Below are 22,032 nucleotides of genomic sequence, written 5' to 3' on the forward strand. Positions count from 1 at the left end.
TTTTTTTTTTTTTTTGGAGACAGGGTCTCACTATGTAGTTGAGACTGACTTGGAACTCACTTTGTAGCCCAGGCTGGTCTGTAACTCACAGCGATCCTCCTACCTTAGACTCCTGGAGTGCTGGGATTACAGGTGTGTGCCACCATGCCCGGCAAGGTAGATTAAATAATTCTTAGGACACCCTGAGGGTTTTACTATGGTCCTCTTTCTCAAAGTCATTTTATCCAGAATCCCAACAACTTGATTCTCTACTTCTGGGAAGCTCAGCCAGTGCTTGCCCCTCCCCTGGAGAATTATTCCACTGCTACTAAAGCCCCCAAGAGATTGATGGCGTGCTCCTGCTGGCTTTTTGTTATCAATAGTTCTTAGGTCGTCACCCCAAGCTTGTATGGTGAGTGAGAGGAAAAGCCAATGACTCCTGTTCTTTACTTTTAACAGTTTTGTGAGACATAATAAGCATATCATACAATTCATACAAGGTTTCTAACACATTTGAAATGTACAACCATCACCAGAATCTAAATTTATATCACAGTGCATGACCATGGTGGCATCAAGGGTAATTAATTACCTGGAGATGGACTTAGTCACCGAGTGGCCCAGAGGGGCTGCTTCCACCCAAGAGGGACCAGCATTTGAGAGGCCCCCAGGAGAGAAATAGCCCTTAAGCTGAGAGCTCTCTGGCTTTTATTTAGAATATCAGTGTAAGAGAAAAAAACAAGGAAAAAGTAGTTTAGGCCAGGAGCTGTCTCAAGGCCAGGCTCAAGTCTCATCTCTAAGTAATCATTCTTCCTCTGCACCACCATGGTCAGACACCACACCACATTTAGAACATTTTCATGGCCATCAATAGTCCTGCATTACCTCCTGCCCCCCTGCCATGGAGCATCTGCTTTCTGTCTCTCTATATAGATTTGCCTATTGGAGATTTCACATATACAGAATCACACAATGTACAGTCTTTGTTTCCGACTTCTTGCACTTAGCACAATATTTTCAAGGTTGACATGTATTGTGGCACATCTCAGTTCTTTCATTTTACATTTATCATTTGATGCTCATATGGGCTGTTTTCTTTTTAGCTACTATGAATTGCACTGCTATGAACATTTATGTACAAGTTTTTGTGAGATCAGGTTTTCTTTTCTATGTACGTATTTAGGAGTAGAAGCTCTGGGTCATACAGTATCTCAGTTTAACTGAGGAAAAATGCAGTACTATTTTTCCAAAGGAGCTGCACTATTACCACTATAACCAGCAATGTATGAATGTTCTAATTTTCCCACGTGCTTATCAACACTTACTATCTACCCACACCCTTGTGAGTAAGAAGTAGTATTTCTCTATGGTTTGGATTTGCATTCCCTGATGGTGAATAACACTGTGCTAACTGACCATCTCTATATATCTTTTGCAGAAATGTTTCTAAATTCTTGCTAACTTTTAATTAAACTATTTATCATTTTATTACTAAGTTATAAAAGTTGACTCTTGTGATTTTAAAAGCTTCAGCCAAAGTATATATTCAGTACATGCAAGAGTTCATCACAAGTAAAAGTAAAGGCCTAACTGAGTTCATTTATACATAATTTAGATTTTGCAGATCTAGTAAATCATTCTTATTGTTCTGGACATGACATTAAATTCACATATTCCAAAGTCTTCAAGTACCATCTCGGTAGCAACAGTAACCACAGTAAGACAATGACACTAACCCTTTCTGTAAGTATACCAGTACAGCCCGAATGTCTGGACTCAAATTCTAGCTCTACCATGTGTCATCTGAATAATGGCAATGACCCTAGTACCCAACTTATAGGGCCACTGTAAGGAAAATGCCGTAGTAAAGGAACATATGTGACCGGCACACAGCAAACACACAATACATGTCAGCAATTATCATTAGTGGTCGAAGGGGAAATGTATGTCAGGGAGGGATGGACAGAGTACTGCTACCTGTGTTTTCCAACACTTGAGTCAGTCAGTGCAGGCAGGTTTCTATAGCTAGCAATAAATATTTTAAGAAATATACAGTTACCCTTATTTTCTCTGGCTGAGACTCTTCAATAATCACATTACTTGTGGGCCAAGTTAACACTCCAGGGAGACGATAAATCAAGGATTTTGCTTGCTCGAAGTGAGTGAGAGCTTCCTGAAATCTATTAGGGAGAAAAAAGAAATTAAAGATGTGACATGGTATTTTTCATGGTATATTTGTTCACCACAACAAAAGTTACAAGACATCAAGCTGATAGGAGGAGCTCACCTGAGAAATCACTAAGTAAAAACATTCATTACAAGTTATATTTTCCTTAAAAACATTAAGGTGTTATTGCTGTTTGCTATTAGAGCAATATAAACTAAATACCACTCTGTCCTGGACTTCAGCTTTATCAACAGTACTTATTCTGAAGCTGTAACTGTTTTACTCAATAAAAGAACCCTCAAGTCCTGGAATAGAGGACTAATCAAGTTTTATTCTTTCCTACAGACAAGAAAGGTTTCATGCTTTCTCAAATACTGAAATAATATACCAATTGAAAAACATGTTTTTGTCTGTAGGTAGAGGGTCATGTGAAGAAAAGCTAAAGCCATTATCTACCATAAGTCAGTTATGAATAGCAGCACTCTGAACCAGAAACTGCACATTACAATGCCAAAAGCAGCATATTAGACAATTAGCACTCATCATGTTATTTAGAATGAAATGCCTTTAACACGGCAAAGACTTCAGTTTATCACAATGTCTATAATTTTACATATTATATTACTTTCCTAGGCCTTAAGAATAACTACATACTATCACTGCATTAAATAGGTATATCCCAAATAATTTACACTAGGCTGCAAAATTAATTTCATTTGCTATTACACAAAGTGACTTCTGAATTCTCACTTTCCCTGCATCTACCTGATCCTTAATATGGTTCAGCCTAGACAGACAATAACTTCATGAAGTAAAAGAACTTCCTTTAATCTTTAAAAATCTATAAAAAGAGGTTACAGGCATACTCTAAAACTGAGTTCCCAAGAGTCTCATAAAACTTCCCCTACAAAGTAAGATGATAATAGGGGCCTGGGGATTTAGCTCAGTGGTTCCACCGCCTGCCTAGCAAGCACAAAGACCCAAGTTCTATCCCTGGTATCCAAAAAAAAGAAGAGATGAAAATAAAAGAATAATTAAAAGTTATCAATGATGATCAGTCACAATCATTTCTCTATAAAGTAATCAAATACAGCTATAACTCTATTCAGTGCAACTGGCAGGAACAGGAATTTCTTTTCTAAAGCATCAGATATAATCCTGCGCCCCATGGTCCTGCAGATGAACATATAAAGAACTTCCCTGACATAAACTGCGAAAAAGGATTTCAACCAGAAGTTCAGAAAGAAATTTCTATTCCTAACTCACAATGTCTCTGAACATATATGTACTTTTTAGTAAAATAATTTTTATATAGATTTTAAAAAATAGGTATTTAACCCAAATATTGTATATAATTATATATATAATCAGTTAAAAGCATTAATTTTATTAATTCAGTCACGATTTATAGGTAATTTATACTAAAAGATACTAATTCATGTAAAATTAGTACTGACTTGCTTTCTTTTCATAATATTGATACTGAGATGCCTCAAAGTAAAACACAATTTAAAATAACAATATAATTCCAGAAAAAGAATTATCATCACACTAGACTTAAAGCGAGTTATCAATTTAGAGTTCAGTGTTATTTCTACTAACCTGTTTTTCTTCAAATATACTTTTCCAATTCCGCAGTAGGCCAAGGAATCAAGTCCCTCATTGGGATAGAATTCAAGAATCCTCTTAAACTGGTTTTCAGCTTCAGATAATTCCTTCAATAGCAGTGAGAACAACCATCACTTATTTATAAAAATGCTAGAACTTTTTTTTTGAAAATTGATTCTTTTGGTGTAAATTCCTATGGAAAATCACATCTTCTGCATTTCATTTTTAAAGAAATGATATAAATTTCTGACTATGTGGTTACTCAGATGGTCATATGGAAATTCAGGGTTACAACAAAATAAAACCAGTCCTGAAAATGTCCAACAATCAACCATTTGAGCATTTATTAGTACACAGTGAGGGCCTTGTGTGTGCTGGCTAACATTAAAAGATGTGAATTCATGGTCTAAACAAAAAAAGACTGACTTTGGTACAAAGAGACCATAACATATATTCTTATCTACATTATGGAAAGACTAGAATTTCAATAATGTTGCCACAGTGTTTGGTAAAAGACAAAGCTCTGTCTTACAAACAGCTCTTGGTAAAAACTTAAAAAGAATGAGCTTAGGGCACATTATTTTGAACATTCTTAAGAGTGGGAAATTTCTGTGCTTTGAAAAGTCTTTATTACAGGAAAAAATCCAAAAGATATTTAGTTCGAAGAAATACTAATAACCCTATTGTTGGTGAAAACAGAAATAGGAGCTTGCAAGTAACTGCAAGGACATTTCCAAAGGAAGAATTTAAAAAATGTTTGAAACCAGGGCTGTACTGGCACATATACGTATGGCTCCCTTAAGGAACTACTCTGATGAAAATGTATTAAATGTATAAGTTCTACCATATCTGCATATTTTTTAAAAAAATTAGTCGCAGAAGAAGCAAGATACATCATGTACAGGTACAAATTCCCTATGATGAGAGTTATCATTATATATAGATAAAATGTACCAATGAATTTTTTTTAATTTAAAAATCAGTTTCATTACATCACAGTAAATCACAAATACGATAAACTATTTCATCAATTCTGATAAGGCAAAAGATAGTATTTATTATCCTGTCAAGACAGAATTAAAGTCACAAAGCAATGCTTCAAAACAATGCATTAGAAAACAGAATTAGGTATCAATGGAAGACATTTCACCTGTTACATCAAGAACAAGGAAAATGAACCTCAGGAACTGTGGATTGCCAAGGATGAATGGAATATAAAAGACACCCCGGATCTTAACAATGAAGGAATGTAGGGTTAAGCTTGTAACCAAGGGAACTTTGAGCCCAAATCATCAGAAAGAATGTATTACACTACTTGAGGTCATTCTAGAGCACCTCAACATTTACCGGAAACACCAACCCACAGGAAACAATTATTAAGCTGAACAATGCAGGTTAACAAGCATACCAGGAAAGGACAGGCAGCATGCACCATGGGAACTGTGGGAACTCACTCCTACACTCAGATTACCCAGTTACAGGAGAAGCAATCAAACAGCCATGTACTCACAACCCAGAACTAAGAAATATTGGCAAGATCCATTTTACTTTGGCTTTTCTAATAAAACTGCATAACACAAAGTTGAAGTCTCTTTTCTGACCTCTCCAGATCCATTCCTCTCTTCCATCACTAAATGCAACCATTATTTTTTAAATGAATTAATTAATTAATTAATTTATGTATTTATTTTGGTTTTGGCAAAACTCTTTATTTAGTATTCTGTAGTTGTTTAACACACACTTAAATGGTCTTACTGGGGGAGGGGAAGGGGAGGTTCTTGCAGATTCCCAAGGAAATGTCAGAAAGGCAAATTATGGCCAGCATTATCCATTTGCTTTTGTGGGTTTACTGGGAGAATAGCATTTTCCTTACATAAGTATCTGATCTCAGGCTTTTCCATACTGAGAACACGGAGATTTCAGTTGGAAGGCACCCTGAAATCCTACGAGTATACCCAATCAGCCTCTAATAGCTAACTTGGCTGTACAGGCAGAATGGTTCATTCTAAGATCTTTCACAAATGTCTAGCCATCTAGATATACACTGATCTCCACTGCAACCATTATTTTAATCTGATAAAGAATAACCCCCCAAAATTTTAAAATTTTCAAGATGCATAGGTATCTACAAACAATATATACGATTGCTCCGTATGTGTGATCCTCTCTGTACTCTCCAATTTGTCCTTCTCCCTTAATGTTATATTTCTGAAATTTACCATGATTGTATATCACATTAGACACATATCACATTTTAATTGTGTATTATTTCTACTTCCAATCTTACCTCAGGTCGTCCTATTCCAAGCAGAGACATAGCAAGTCCATAGACTACTAATACATAGTTAATCATAGCCAGGTTCAATTGCTGTCGACAAAAACACTTTAGTTAGTTGACTGTAACTCTGCAATATGCATCATGCAAAAAGACATATGGTAACTTTTCACTAATCAATGTGATTCTGATAAAGATATAGGATAGGATTAGAAAATATATTCTGTAAATATAAGTTGTTATTTTGCTATCAAGTATTTAAAACAGAATCAACGACTCAAAGTTACTTAAAGCAGAGTTACTTAAGGCATAGATCACAACAATTTTTTAAAGTTTTGGTACCAGGAATCGAACCCAGGCCCATATACTTGTGAGGCAAGTGGCAGAACCACTGAGTCAAATCCCCAGCCCCAGACAGCATTTTAATTAAAGCCATTTTCTTGTGCATTCAAGTGAGAATTAGCTCATATTTTCTTGCTTGATGACAAGATACGATTTAAGTGAGCCCAAACCCCTGATTTAGTACTTTCAAGAAAAGAAAAGGCCAGGAAGTTGGAATGAACCCCAATGATGGTTGAGTGGGTATAAACTCAGACTATACATGGAGGATAACTATCACCTGTTTCCCACCAGGTGGAGGAGACCCCCATCTCTGCACAGCAGAACACGTATTAATGCGAGTTAAAACTGATTCACTTCTAAATCCATCTGAAATGCATTAGCACTGTCAAATCATTATGAGCTGGCCATGTTACCTTTATCTTTTGGGGATCTAAGCCATTTAGCAATTCTGAGAAGGACTGAGCAGCACTGCGACAGCGCTGGTCCAACAAGGCAGTGTAACCATCTTGGATTAAGCTTCTCAGCATTTTCATAATATTAGCAAAGTCCTGCAAAAAAGAATTCTATTTCAGTACTCCAGACCTGTACCTTTTAGTTTAAAGCTTAAGATGCTAAGCTCATCAGTAATACTTTATGAATGACAGTATTTCAATACCCTAACTATCCTTTTTCCAAATGGCACCTTGAAATTAAAATACAAAGCACTGCTCTACCATCTTCATCTACTATGTCTGCCACTGCCCAGGACAAGAAAAAGTGTTCTTCATTTTACTCTGCATGTGCTAGCCCTTGTTTGCTCTCTCAGACTAAAGAGACAATGTTTTGAAGTTTTTAATGACATATACGGAGAACACCAGTCTGTGCACTCACTATCACATTTTAACAACTGCTACCCTGCCCTGAGACAGACTTTAATTATAAGCAAGAAATAGATATTCCGATCTTAGAGTCTACTCCTGCTTAACATGTATTTAAATGTAGTCAGACAAAATTATTTAAATACAAAAGGAAAAACATAAGAAATTTTCAGGATTTTATGTAGCTCAGTGGTACAGTGATTGCCTAGCATGCATGAGTTCAAACCATAGTACTGCAAAAAGAAAAAATAATCCCCAAATTATTCTAATTTACCTTTAAATAAATTAAGAAACATTTTGTACTCTGAATACATTTGCACACAAATGGTATAATTTGAATTCAGAGTTTCGTTACATGGTAATCACTGTAAGCCAGAGTCACAAAAGACTGGAGAGGTGAGCCTCAACAGTGAGCTGAGATCAATTTATTCTTTCCATGAATGTGTACTCTGTTTGCTGGAGCAGGAAACGCAAACCTGACTTCCTCACTTATCTAACAATAAAGATCTAGAAAAAGAAAGTCATTGGTGACATATTAACAAAAGCTTCTTAATAGTTTCTTCTATTCATCGACTCAAAGGCTAGAATCTTCCCCAGAAACATGCACAGGAAAGAGCAGCTCTCTCACAAACCCAGTATTTGTTATGGCATTTAAAACATACATATATTGCCATATTTAAGCATGAATTTCAGAATTTAGAAGATGATAATGTTAAGCCCACAAGTACTATCACTATAAACTGATTCAAGTTTAATCTCTTCCTCATTCTATTTATTTGTTTACTTTTGTACTGGGGATCGAACTCGGACCTTGTGCTCTCGAGGCAGGTGGTAGCACCACTGAGTTACATCCCCAGCCCTCTACCTCATTCTAGACAACAGATCCACACAGCCTGTTTTCCCTGGAAATTATTTCCCTCAATGCCAGACAACAGGGACCAACTGCACAGAAGTAGGCTGGATCACATCCCCACAGATCCAGCCTCTCTCCATGTTCCGCACATGGGCGGGTCCCAATAAAAATGTGTAGAATGAACAGATGGTGATACAAAAATAACTATCATAAATATTTAAATAATCTTTCATCCCTATAGGCTGTCTTTTCTATTTTAAGTACTTCATGTTTTTAGAGTCAGTAAGATCAATGCAAGAACATATCCAAATATACCCAACTACTACATATTCTAAAAATGCTTTTATACAAATTATAGAAATCAAGTTCATTCATTTGTATGATATGTAGACCTAAAATAATTAACTGAATTTTTTTTGTTTTTTTGGTTTTTTTGAGACAGGGTCTCACTATGCAGTGAGACTGACCTGGAACTTAGTCCAGGCTGGTCTTGAACTTGCTGCAATCCCCCTGCCTCAGCCTCCCAAGTGCTGGGATTATAGGTGTGCACCACCATGCCCGGCATTAACTGAATTTTTAAATGACACATATTTTGAAACAAGTACCCTTGTTTCCATGTTAATATACATTTTTATTACTAATTAACATTACAAAATTTATATACAAAGCTTATTTTATATACACAGCTTACATGATTATATTAAATCATTCAAACAAAAAATTTGCTCTTTAATGATTTCAGAGTAGATATAATGAATCTGCACATCTAAATTTCTGAAAAATGTTTAAAGTTAATATTACTGTTAAATCTTAGGGAAAGAATTCTGTGGTATCTCTCATTCATTTGTTAAATCTACTGGCTAACAATTATCACATTAATAAATTAATAAATTAATGATAGTTTGGTTTCTTAATCTACGACTAGAACTTGTGAAAAATATCCAGTTCAAAGAGTTTTTTTTCCCACTGGAAAAGTGTTTTTCCATTACCTGCTGAGCAGCTCTGGAAGATTTAGAAAACTCTCTCTCCAAGAGCTTTCTCCAATCTACTGGCAAACCCATCTCTGAACTAGAGCTAGAAGAGAAAAGCATTTGTTTTAATCATTTAAAAAAAACAGTTCTAAAGAAAAAAATATGTTCATTGAAGGTCACTTAAAATATTGAGTAAATGGAAAATCATACAAGTTCCAGAACAGAAATAATAACCAAGATGTTGATTTTCTCCCAAATTAAATTCAGTCTAATCTCAATTACAATCCCTATAAAATTTAGAGAAAAAACATACTTGACTTTCTCCGATTCATTGTTTCGGGATTTATGTCTTCCTCTATGTCTTGGAGGATGACCTGTCAATATAAAGCATTTGTTCCTGAAATATGTACATAAAAATCTATAAACCTCAGAGTAAAACAAAAGTACACTATATGGGAATAAGAAAGCCAAAGGGGCCGAGGGACTTAGCTCCGTGGTGCCGCTGCCTGCCTTGTAAATGCAAGGTCCTCAGATTGACCCCCTATAACAACAACAAAAAAAGAAAGCCAAAAAAGGAATATTGTGTGTAAAAGTAACCATAAACAGCCAGGGATTTAGCTCAGTGGTTCTGCTGCCTGCCTTGCAAGCATAAGGTTCTGAGTTTGATCCCCAGTACAAAATAAATAAACAAACAAACAAATGTAACCATAAACAGATAAGCCAAAAAAGAAGATACTGATGATGGTGTTTTATGTGTGTTGTAAAATTATTATAAAGGTAAACTATAAACCAGGTGTGGAGTGAACACCTGTAATCCCATCATGCAAAAGGCTAAAGCAGAAGGGTCACTGTGAGTTCTTGGCCAGCCTGGGATTGATAAGCTCAAGGCCAGCCTGAACTACATAAAGACCCTATCTCCAAAAAGCCAAAAAAGAAAAGAAAAGATAAATTATAATAGCAAAAGTATTTAGGTCTAAAGTAAACCTAAAGAGAAACAAGTGACAGCTTATATCTTTTGGCAGAAAGGATCAATCACTCCAGTAATTAAACAACAATCACCATTATGAAGAAAAGAAGATAGTGTGTCATTATCAGTATATTAATTCCACAGTTAGTAATTTCTCTCATTAACTCACAAAAGGCAGAAATCACTTAAAGGGAACAGTTAGGAAAAGCACAGTGAAGATTCAGTATTTGTATTTAGTTTTGAGCAACACAGGATTTGGACAAGATGGCCTGAATCCAACAGTGTATAAGAGCTGAGAGCTCATTCAGGATCCCTAGAATGTCTGGAAATGCTAAGTCGCCTGTGTAACTGGAAGAGCTGCACAAGGACGGAAGTGGCACAGGGTTGCAAAGGTGAGGTGCAGGAGTCTTTCCAGCCCCTTCGCTCAGCTCCCCCAGCTTGGTGAGCCCAGCCCTTTCTCACTGGCAGGAGTAGGAAGTCACTGCCTCTTTCTGAGCAGGGGAGTGGTATGCGTAAAGCTGTGCAGGTGTTGAGTGTGGCAGGGTACATGAAATGGAAGGTGTCGGGAGACAGCACTGATACCACCAAAGTCAGTGAAAATAGGAGGAACAGAGCCCAAGCTGGTTTTGGCAGCCTCAGAGCCACAGGCTTAAGAAAGGCAGGAGAGTTGTAGTTTGGTTTCTGCTTGGTGGTCTTAGGGAAAACTACTGAACCTTCACTATGGGACCTCAAGTTTACTACCTGAATATAAAGGGAGATCATTTATTTATTTAAATCTGCCATCTGATTATAAAAGCCTAAGAAATATTAATATATTAAAAGCTGCCTTCCAAAGAAAGAGTTTTACCTTCAAAGATGTTTCCTGTCTCACTGGATTCTATCAGGCAACACAACTGCCTGCGTCTCCTATTCTCCTAAGTACACTAATGTGCTAAATGGAGATGCCCAGCAAGTGGTGGCTGTGTGGGATTGGAGCTGAGAGAAGATGGAGCTGTAGGGTGCAAAAGATAGCAATGGGTGCTAGAAGCAAAGCCAATGAAAAGAAAACAAACCAACAAACAAAAGAAAAGGGAGCAAAAGGGTGTCACTAGGGGAAAACCAACAATCTCTCCATGATAACCCTGAAAGGAATATGACAGGAAAAACTTTGTTTTAAAAAGCAAAGCATATAATCTACTTTAGCATGTAAAGGGCTTTGGAAAGTTCTGCATCACAATTTTACATAAAGGAAGGTTCAGAAATAGATGGGAGAGGAGTATCTGCTTCTCGGAACCCAGCTCACAGGGGTGCTACTGACAAGACCCAGCTGTCCTGTGTGTACGATGGTTAGTCCTGACCATCAATGTGAGTAAGAGTTCAGTAGAACACACTTCTGGGTATGTCTGGATTGGTCGTGGGGGCAGACCAGGGGAGCAGATTTGGTCCCACACTCTGCTTACTGGTCACCATGATGTGAGTAGCTTTCTTCTACCTGCTCTTTAGCCACAGACTGAGGCCTCTAAAACTGTGACCAAAATACGCCTTCAACAGTGTATGGAAAGTGTTTTTGTCACAGAAAAACAACAACAACAACAAAAAAAGACTTGACCAATACAATTAGATGCATTACAAAAATGAGCACTGAGCATGTGCAATTTAAACCAAATGGAGATTAGCCTAAAAGCCATGTTTATAGCTGAGCTATCTGTTGCCCCAAGATTCCTGTGGTGAAAACCTAGCCCCTGAAGTGATGGTGCTGGGAGATGGAACCCTTAGGAGGTAACTGAGTCATGAAGCAGTGCCCTCATGAATAGGAGTAGGGCCTTCTACCACGTGAGGACACAGACTTCTATGAACTAGATATCAGATCTACTGACACTGTGATACTGGATTTGCCAGCCTACAGAAATTCAAAACATAAAAATTTGTTGTTTATAAGCTATCCAGTTTATGGTGTTTTGTTATAGCAGTCTAAACGGACTAAGACAAGCACTCATTCTGAACACGAATACCACATGAAAACTCCCGCCACTGGCATCTAACGCACTCACCATACCTAGTGTGGGTCAGGTATTTCATTATACCAGCGGAAGACCGACTAATACAGAGCATTATAAAATAAAAGAAGGGCAAATAAAAGTGAGGCCTATGCAAATGTTAGGGCATAACATTTTAGAACACCACATTAACTCAGCAATATTTGTGCAAGAAAAATACTCACTTGGTGATCTTGGTGATTGTATAAATTCAATCTGGCAGTCACAGTCATCTGATCTCAAAGCCTCATCTATTTCCTGCTCGTGAAAATAAAACTAGTGAGACTTATAGCCAGAAAGAATTCAATAGCTCTATAACAGAACAGAATTTAGAACACAGTATGACAGATTCACTCAGGGACTTATATGCAGGTGGTCATTAAGCCTAAATGTGTAACAAAATGATAACTAATGACAAGATATCAAGATAAATGACATATTCCTGAATGGAAATTCCATTTGATGTCAAGGATGCTATCTGACATGGAATCGTTCAACAGCATCAGCACTGAATAAATATGAGCTTGTCTTTCCTATGCCCTGCTTCCTAACTCAATGTCACCTCCTGGAGATTTTCAGTGTTATCCAGGAGAGGGCTACAGTCTGTTAAAAAAACAAAAAAGTTTCCTTCACTGCCCATCACCCACCCAATGTCAAATACCATTTTCTTTTTCCTTCCTCAAACCCGGAAGGGAAACAAAGCATGACTTGGTACCAGCAGCTGAGCGTTGTGCATCCTACGGGTCAGAGAGGAGCTCAGGCACCTCCCTGTGGGATGCTGATGGCAAGGCCAGAGCTTCAGTGACTCGGAGGAAACATCAGACTGAGACTTCTGCTGAGCTCAGCCATGAATCCAGCCTGGGCCAGGGCTGCCTGGGGCAACAGAAGCTGCACGAGCAACCTGGGGAGAAGGGGACCGCCCACCTTGCACAGCAGTGGTGGACTGGCACCCTGCCAAGCAGCCCAACTGACTGCAAAAGGAAAAGGGAGGAAAAACAATAAAACATCATGAGGGCAGGGGTAACTTGGCCACCAGATCCATTGTCACTCGTCCCCAAGAAGCCTCTTGGGGAATGTAAACAGAAGGCATAAAAACTAAGTGGAAAAATGATATTCAGCAGAAATGTTTTAAAGCATGTAAATGTCGCCAGGCATGGTAGAGCACGCCTGTGATCGCAGCACTCAGGAGGCTGAGGCAGGAGGATCACTGAGAGTTTAAGGCCAGACTGCACCACATAGCGAGACCTTGCCTCAAAAAATGAAAAACAAACAAAACATGCCAAACCTGTAAAAACAGGAGACTATCTGTTCATCTCTACCTGAGCTTACCTTCATGTTCTCACTACCACCGTACGCCATTTCCTGGTTAGCTTTCCGGAACTCTCGTCCCTTCTCCACGAAGCTCAGTGATGTACTAAAAGCAGGTGCTGGTAAATTCCTAGGTATATGGGCCCTGAAGAAGTAGAAGAAATGATCATTTTACTACTACAGTAGGCATTTTAACAAATGGTCCCTTAAATAACCAGGTACATGCCTGGTGGTACATGCCTATCATCTCAGCACTGAGGAGGCTGAGGCAGGAGGACTGCTATGATTTCTAGGCCAGTATGGGCTACACAGTCAGACCTCGTTTCAGAGAAACAAACGAAAAACAGTCTTTAGGACTCATACCTTTTTTACCTTGTTTTGAAAAGATTCTCTTCCACGAGACTTACACATAAATAGTGTTTTAAATTCAGCATCAGATTCAAAATATGCTAAGAATAGGTCAAGATAACTGTTCTGGGTTTTAACATTAAAGCAAGTCTTCTTGTTGTACATGTAATAGTTCTAATGCTCTACACTCTAAGCACAGGCACAAAAGCTTTATTTTAATTGTCAAATGGGCCACTGTAGAACCCTGGCTGCTGCCAATTTTCTTGAAAGCATCCCTGAGTCTTCCCGTAGCCTGGGAAAGACACCAGCAGCACAGAGCCCACGTCCGGGGCGAGGCAGCGCTCCCTCGGCCAGCACCCTCCAGGCCGAAGGACAACACTGCCGCCCTCTCCCAAGGCTCAGCGGCTCAGGCTACTCATCTCCAATAGCTACACACCCACCAGTTTGGGAAACCACAAAATCAACCTGGCAGCTCACAGGCCACCTGATTCTAAACAAGATCACAAAAATCCTCCTTTCCTCCCATCTTCAACTTTACTGTGGTGGCTATTAGCTCCTGAAGTGACAAACACAAGTGATTTTTAATCCATAGGGCAAAGGTGTTCCAAGTAGCAGCTACTAACCTGATAGTAACTCACCTGCTTTCATAAAAAGCTTTAATTGGATTCTTATTTGGTGTTCGACCTATAAAAGTCAATCACACACACACACACACTAATCAATGGATGAGCAACAGAGACTTCAAGATTTTAAAATTTCCCTTAAGCCGATAGTTAAGAAAAGCAAATTTGGAAAGCTGCAAACTAAACAATGTCACAATTCTAGGCTTGTGTGACATACAATTACATGTGATCGCTACAAGATGGCTGCCACAGAGAATTTGAGTAAAAGATGCTTCCTGCCCTTAAGCGTTCCCAATCTTAGAACCAGGCTGTGCTGGACGATAACACAGCCAGTGAAAAGGAAGCATTGAGCTCAGCTCCACAGACAGAATACTCTAAGGAATCAAATAGCGGGAAAGACCCATGCTGACAGTACTGAGTAAGAAAATCCTAAGCATTGGGGGGGGAAAGACTAAGAACAGGGAAAAAAAAAGGGTAGAACAAACTTCTACGACTCCTGGCCTGTACAGTCAGTTTATGCTGTGTGTGCGTGTGTGCACAAGCATGTTCACTATACTACAGAATTAGCAAAAATTGGTGCAAAATCAACAGGCAACTCTACTTAAAAGCCTTTTCTTTAGAAATTAATAATGGTTTAAAAAGTTTTCTTTCAAAAACCTTTATTCTAAATTTCTGGGAACAGGGTTTTTCTACAGAAGAGTAAAGAATAAATCGGTTGCTATCTGTTTCAAACAAAAACTGTAGCTGGGCATGGTGGCGCACGTTGGTAATCCCAGCACTCAGGAGGCTGAGGCAGGAGGTTCACTGTGAGTTCAAAACCAGCCTGGGGTACACAGTGAGTTCCAGGTCAGTCTTAACTACGTAGTGAGACCCTGCCTCAAAAAACCAAAAAAAAATAAAAAATAAAATAATAAAAAAACAAATAAAAACTGTAAGTCATTGATAATTACCTAACGGAACATAGACCTAATGTAATTCTATACAGCTAGAATGGAAACTTTGGTGACTTGACCAAGATAACATAACAAAGAACAAACCATCTGAGGACTCATCCATGGTCCTTCAAAATTTAAGAAACCCACCTTCCACAATGTTAATGGGAATTCAACCAAAACAATCTTAGACGAAATACCTTGCAGATCTTCTATTTGTTTTTGTAACTGTACATGCTGTTGAATTAGATCCTTGATTCCCTCAGGGTCATTTTTACAGAGTTTTTGAGCTTTTATGTTTGCTTGCAGGGCCCATTCATATTCTCCCAGCAGAGAAAGAGCAGTACAATAACGATAATGACCCTATTCCAAAAAGATAAATTTAATTTTTTTCTCAAAAGTATGCTTAAGTTAAAGAGAATAAGATAAGGAAAACTATTCTGCTTGAAGATGAACTACTTGAAAGGTTAGATTAGACCCCCCTCTATGGGAAATAAAAATGTTAATACCTTAGCAAACAAATTATCTGGAGATCAATTATTTGCTTAAAAAAATTTTATACCCCCAGCAAAGAACTTAACTTTTGCTGTATTTCATTAATAAGGTATAAAATACACAATTTTGTGCCAAACAAAAGTCATTCATTATACATAAATTAACTTAATTTTTCAAAATGCACAACAAGAGTCTCTAAGTTACAACACCAGTGGTGGCAAACCTTTTAGAACTTTCTATGATCCACACAGGGACACACGTGCTGTGGGTCACCACACCGCCCCACACCAGGAGACCGAGACGGTCTAAGAGCTGGAAGGCGCCATCCACGATGAGCATGTGCAGTCGTTCCCAGCACTTCTGAAGAGTGCAGTTAGGCTCTCCCATGGCCTTGTCAGTTTTTAATTATTTTACCTCTAAATATATCTGCTGGCTCTAAAAAATTTGAAAACCGTCGATTTTACTCAATTCCAATGATAAAGTTCCCTGTTTCCTTTTTCTGCCACAGAACCAAAATCCTCGCTGACTCTAAGATTGACTCTAAGATTTGGGAAATCTCAGAGAAAGCTAATAGTACCAAATCTGGAGCGGACCCAGTTAACCTCTCTCCTAGATACTCACAATCCAACTCCTAGTATAGGCACAGTGTCTCCACTAGAGAGATGATTTACCATGAAAGAGTTTAGAACTCAGGGCAAGCAAACCAGAGCCCCTGATTCTGATACCTGGTCCAGATCTCTTTCTTATCTAATACACGTTTTACAAACAACATTCTGGTTCAATGAAAATCCAGAAGAAAATATAAAATCAAAACTAAGGGCCCCTTTGAGGAAAGATCAACTTTCACTAAGAGAATCATGTGACGTATTTATGCAGGTTTGGTGTCGTGTTCTTGTGAATCTATGTGTTCAAGGCCCTTTTTATTCAGACTGTTTAGGCTAAGATCGAAGATCTCAATTTGGACAGCATTTCATAAGCGCTGCTTTTCCTCAGAGCGTAGGGCCCTGTTTCCTGACACCTTAAGTACAGGGACGTAAAAGATCTCTCTGACATACAGGTCATTTGTCAGCCTCAAAGTTTAGGTATCTGCAGTAAAAAATAAAACACAGATAATACAGGAGATAACAACAAATCCTAAGCCACACTTGCTAAGTCTGTAGAGGATACTACTTTTATTTTTCTTTTCCCCTCACTCTTCTCACCTTGTCTTGGATTCTTTTCCCTAAACCCTATAAACCCCAGTACACGCACAACTTCTGTCGGTTGAGAAAAGGGTTTATTCAGACCCTTTTGCTGAAGCTGTTTGAACCCTAAAAGTATCTTGGTGATCCTTGACCCCATTATCATCAAAGTTTCATTCTTGTTATCACATTTATAGACACTGCCTACTGCCTGGGAGCCTACCGTGTCCCACTCCTCACAGTCATGGAGGGAGGGTCAGACTGGGGCTCCTACCTGTAGCAAACAAAAGACATACAGGAAACCATGGCTTGCAAGACAATGGACACTGGGCAACAAAACAGTGATCCATGACAGGAGAGAAACACACAGGTCTGTCTCAGACTGCTCCGGCCTCAGCACACAAAGGAGCCCTGGCAGAGCCTGGTGTCTCCCTCGGTTAAGGAGGTGGTGGTGGGAGGCAGAAGGGGCACAGGACCAGAGAGGGAAGAGCAGCACAGAAGGGTCACTCCTAAGCACCCGCTGTGGGTCTTCAGCTGAGTTCTGATCAGCACATGCATGCTGGGCAGCTACTGAAGGCCAGGGAAAGAACCACCTGAAAGACTAACCGGAAAGAAGAGCTAGAACGCATGCAAAACCAGGTGTAACTGCTCTTCCCAGAAACCAGCGTGGAAAATGTCCTAATTCACAAGGCATCAAGTTGAGTACTCAGAAAAATTTTGCCTCGTTAGTGAGGAAAACTTAGCCTTTAACTAAATGCCACTATGACCCACCGCACAAAGTTTAAAACAAGACTCCAAAGAATTAAACTGCTCCTAACTTACTTTACTGCATCACAAACAAAGCTCAAGAATATTTACAGACTCTACTCAGCCATAAAGAATGAGAAACTAAGCTGGGAGTGGTGGTGCACGCCTGTAATCCCAGCACTCGGGAGGCTGAGGCAGGAGGATCACTGTGAGTTCGAGACCAGCCTGGGCTACGTAGAGAGTTCCAGGTCAGTCTCAACTACATAGTGAGACCCTGTCTCAAAAACCCACCCTCCAAAAAAGAATGAGAAACTAGAGTCATTCAGAGGAAAATGGATGCATATTGAGGCCATACTCTTAAGTGAAATAAATAAGACACACGTGTAAATATTGAATAGTTTCTCTGGTGTGAAAAACTAAAAGTGTAAATTGTGTAACTGTATACAAATTGTATAGCTGACATTGTGAAATAGGAAGAAAAGGGCTAAATGTGTAGGGGAAGTGGGAAGAGTAGGGAAAAGAAAATAAGGGACAAGAAAAAATATGAGAAGAAAAAAAATGGAAACAAAGTCTTTGTGAATGGGAGAGGGTCGGGGGTGAAGGGAGGGCAGGGGAATGGGGAAAAAATGAGAACCAAGATCTGTCATGTAAGGGTACAAGAACCCAATGAGGAATGTAACTGTACTGTATAAAAGGGTTTATTCAGACCCTTAAAAAGTACCAATAAACTCAGTAAGATTAAAAAAAAAAAGTACTTACAGGCTTCCAGGCATGGAGGCACAATCCTATAATCCCAACACTTGGGAGGCTGAGACAGGAGGATTGCCCTCAGCCCAAAAGGGGGGGGGATATTAACAGAAATCCAAAGATAATCAGCAACAAACAAGGTAACATTCATAATGCTTGGAACTGAATTAAAAATTTCAAGGTATGCAAAGAAGGAAAGTATAACCTATGGAGTGGGGGGGTGATCAACAGAAAACCCACAAATGAACAGATGAGAGAATCAGTATACAAAGACATTAAAACAATTATTTAATGATATTCCACATGCTCAAGAAGCTTTAGGAAAGACTGAACATAAATATTAAGTGAAGACATGAAATGTATAAGACCCAAATTTAATTTCTAGAGATTAAAAATTACATATGATTTATGTTAAAAAATACACTAGATGGAAAGAAAGACTAGACACTGCAGAAGAAAGTATCAGTGAACTCGAGGACACAGCAACAGAATTAAGGTAAAAGCCAACAGAAAAGGGAGGAAAAACCCCTAACATGAAACTTACAAACAGGCAAGTACAGAACCCAGAGAAAGATGCAGCTCGAGATCCAGCCAGGTCTGACAGGAACCCCTATGCTTTTCAGTTACAGCAGCCAATAAATTCCCTTTTTCTGCATAAGCCAAATCTGAGTCAGGTTCCTATCACTGCCAAGGAAAAGTACCAATACATCCCTCAAAATTAAAAGTTTAAGGACTTTTGTGAGGCTACTGGTTTGCATCCTGTAAATCATACATTAATAGACAGTGCACACAGAAATGTGAACAAGAATCTATTGACTATATCACAAAAATTCTCGCTCTAACACACAGTGACTCCTCTTCTCGGAAGCCTGAGAGTACTCTGAAGGCAGATGGCGCTGTGTGAGACTTCTCTATCTGTAAAGAAGGAAGCAAAGTGGACTGCTCTCACACAGAATCTAAAGAACCTACCTATGCAGACTCGGGTTCACACCTAATTCTAAACAAAGCAATTCTTACACAACTAAAGAATGCACCTTGCCCAGTCTACTTTGCTTTCGGAGTTTAAACTATCCTTCTTATCTGATAGGAGAGAAAAAAGCCTAATTATATAGTCATCAAATTTTTAAATGTTCAACAGCTGCTGTACTTTTTAATCTACACAAATAGTTCTGCTCACATGACATCATGAAATGTCCCAATTTTTAAAAAGGAGCATATATTTTGTGTCTGACAAACTAAGCCAGGAACAAATATTCTCCAAAAGTTGTCAAAATAATTCAGAAAGTTTTAACATGCTTTTAAAAAATTGATAAAAGATTAAAATTTTTAAGAGTATCTCTGGAAAACCAGTATCCTGGTCTGGATTTTGGTATTCAGAATTTTATTATGCGTTCATTCTACAAATACGTATAGAGCACCTGCCAAAGGACAGGCTCACTATTTCACTTCAAACAAAGAGACCCAAGATGAAAATCCTTGATAACAGGCATCATCTAGTGCTGACTTTTCCCCTTTTACTTTATGCCTGGTTCTGTACTTTCTCTTCTCAATCACATGCTACTGTTAAAGGACAAGTTTGGTTTTTAAACATATTGAACAAAATAAAACTAAATCCTATAATTAATCCAATAAAGTCTATCAGCAGAGATGCAATGAATGAAATACAATTCTCTAAGGCCCTAAAAATGCTACAAAATCTACTCATTCTCGTTTTTTTTTTTTTTTAAGTAAAACCAGAAATCAATATGAAACATGTCTGTCTTATCTGAAGCTCCATTTTTTAAAAAAATTTGGATGTTTTTATGATCTAGAAAAATGCAGACTTACGGACTCATGTTACAACCAGAATTATGCTTTGAAACTTGTTACACTTTCTTCCAAAGATCTTTTAGTAAAAGAAGTAAAACCACACAGTACGGGTAGAATCTTGGAATCTCTCCAATCTCCTTCCCTAGCCCAGGAGCAGAGTATGCCATACTTTTACTGATTTTTTAAACTTAATACTGTTTTGAAAAATCAATAAATGTTGATAAGCCAGTCAACTAATTTCAACTGCCGTCTAGTATCTGCTTTTCACTCACAAAGTCAACAAATATTATTCATGAGAGCCTGCTCTGAGCCAGGCAGCTTGTCAGACAGTCCAGACTCAAGAATGAAGCTAGGGACGGGGATTTAGCTCAGTGGTTCCCCTGCCTGCCTTGCAAGCACAAGGGCCCAAGTTCTATCCCTGGTACCACCCCCCCAAAGTGTGAAGCTAACAGACCAAGATACCTTTCCTTGTACAGCCCCCCTTCAACTGGAAGACATAACCAACATAGCTTAAACAGTACACCAAGTGTGTTTAGTAAAAATTCTAAGAAGAAAAAATAATAGCCAAGAAAAAGGATAGAAAACGTCTACGAGGGGCAGGTTCGGCATTTTAATAGTGTGGCCAAAGGTTTCACCAAGAAGAGAATGCTTAAATGAAAGCACTGGGTGTGGTGATCCACAGATTATACTCTGAATCTTTGCACTTGGAGGCTGAGGCAGGAGGACTGCTTGTGAGCTCACCCTGAGCTATACAGTAAGTTCAAGGCCAGCCTGGACTGGCTCTGAGCTGTTAACATTCACACACACTGCCCACAAAGCAGGGGGAAGAAAAGGAAAAAACAGAAGGACAGTGAGTAAGGGAGCTAGCTGAGGCTGTGGGGAGATGCATGGAGGCAGAGGAAGAGCAAGCACAAGGTGAAGTAGGCCCAGGAGGTGCGTGCTGAGCCACAGAGAGCAGCAAGGTGAGGGCGGGGGAAAAATGCGAGGCTTTTGGGGGACAGATCAGACCGTGCTCCGTGCTTTCTCTGGGGACATTTAGGCACCTGAGGAGTTCCACATTATACAAAGAATGCTGTGGTGACCAACGCCGTACACTGCACTACGTGAAATGTTCCCAGATACACCTGTGGGAAATCAGGTCACTATACTGCATTATGCACACACGTGAATTACAGGGTGCACAACCTAGTGTGCTCCGAGCCGGCTGTGAGCGATCTACACCCTGGCAGTTTCCTGAGGGTTCCTGTTACTACTCACTAGGGATCTACACGCAGGACCCTGTGCTCTGAATTGTTATCAATCGCAAGGACCCGAACAACGTCACACTGTTTTATTTACACAGGCTCGGGTGGGTACTCTGGAGGGCCCCTGTCCCCACGAATGTCACCTTCTATCTGCACCAATCTTTAATTTCAATTCCTGGGAATCAGAACATAGTTTCTGATTTCTACGGGCATTCAGATGACTCTTCTGTGAAATGTTTACTTTCCGTTTTGATTCATTTTCTACTGGGCTTCTTACTTATTTTAGGAGCTCTCTGCATACGCTGGATCTAAGCCCCATCAGCTGTGCTCATGCATGTCATCTGGGACAAACAGCCTCCCCCAGCCGCCTGTTTCATTCGCGTCTTCTGACATACAGAAGTTTTAGGTTGATCAATTATATCCAGGTAGGTTTTGGGGCTTTTTTTCACCATTGCAGATTTGTGTATTTAGCCTCATGTAAAAAACCTTGGGGTTGGGGGCGTAATCCAGTGGTAGAGCTTGAGCTCAAGCACCAGAAAAAAAAAAAAAAAAAAAAAAAAAAAA

At 39.0% G+C, this 22,032-nt stretch overlaps 1 protein-coding gene across 4 annotated transcripts in view; it reads right to left on the minus strand.

The window, feature by feature from the left end:
• The window catches only part of Ttc3 (tetratricopeptide repeat domain 3), a 135,670-nt gene that overhangs the window by 51,026 nt on the left and 62,612 nt on the right, over window positions 1–22,032 (minus strand). For all 4 annotated transcript variants that reach the window (XM_010636571.2, XM_010636570.2, XM_010636572.2 and 1 more), the window contains 10 exons: window positions 15,446–15,608; window positions 14,329–14,374; window positions 13,364–13,487; window positions 12,220–12,292; window positions 9,366–9,426; window positions 9,071–9,155; window positions 6,785–6,919; window positions 6,042–6,122; window positions 3,749–3,861; window positions 2,039–2,159 (listed from right to left, as the gene is read on the minus strand). In XM_010636571.2, the coding sequence (XP_010634873.1) occupies window positions 2,039–2,159; window positions 3,749–3,861; window positions 6,042–6,122; window positions 6,785–6,919; window positions 9,071–9,155; window positions 9,366–9,426; window positions 12,220–12,292; window positions 13,364–13,487; window positions 14,329–14,374; window positions 15,446–15,608 (1,002 nt within the window). The remainder of the gene's footprint in view (window positions 1–2,038; window positions 2,160–3,748; window positions 3,862–6,041; window positions 6,123–6,784; window positions 6,920–9,070; window positions 9,156–9,365; window positions 9,427–12,219; window positions 12,293–13,363; window positions 13,488–14,328; window positions 14,375–15,445; window positions 15,609–22,032) is intronic.

The sequence above is a fragment of the Fukomys damarensis genome, unplaced genomic scaffold (genome assembly GCF_012274545.1).
Source record: "Fukomys damarensis isolate Sample0158 unplaced genomic scaffold, DMR_v1.0_HiC HiC_scaffold_24, whole genome shotgun sequence".
NCBI classification, from domain to species: Eukaryota; Metazoa; Chordata; class Mammalia; order Rodentia; family Bathyergidae; genus Fukomys; species Fukomys damarensis.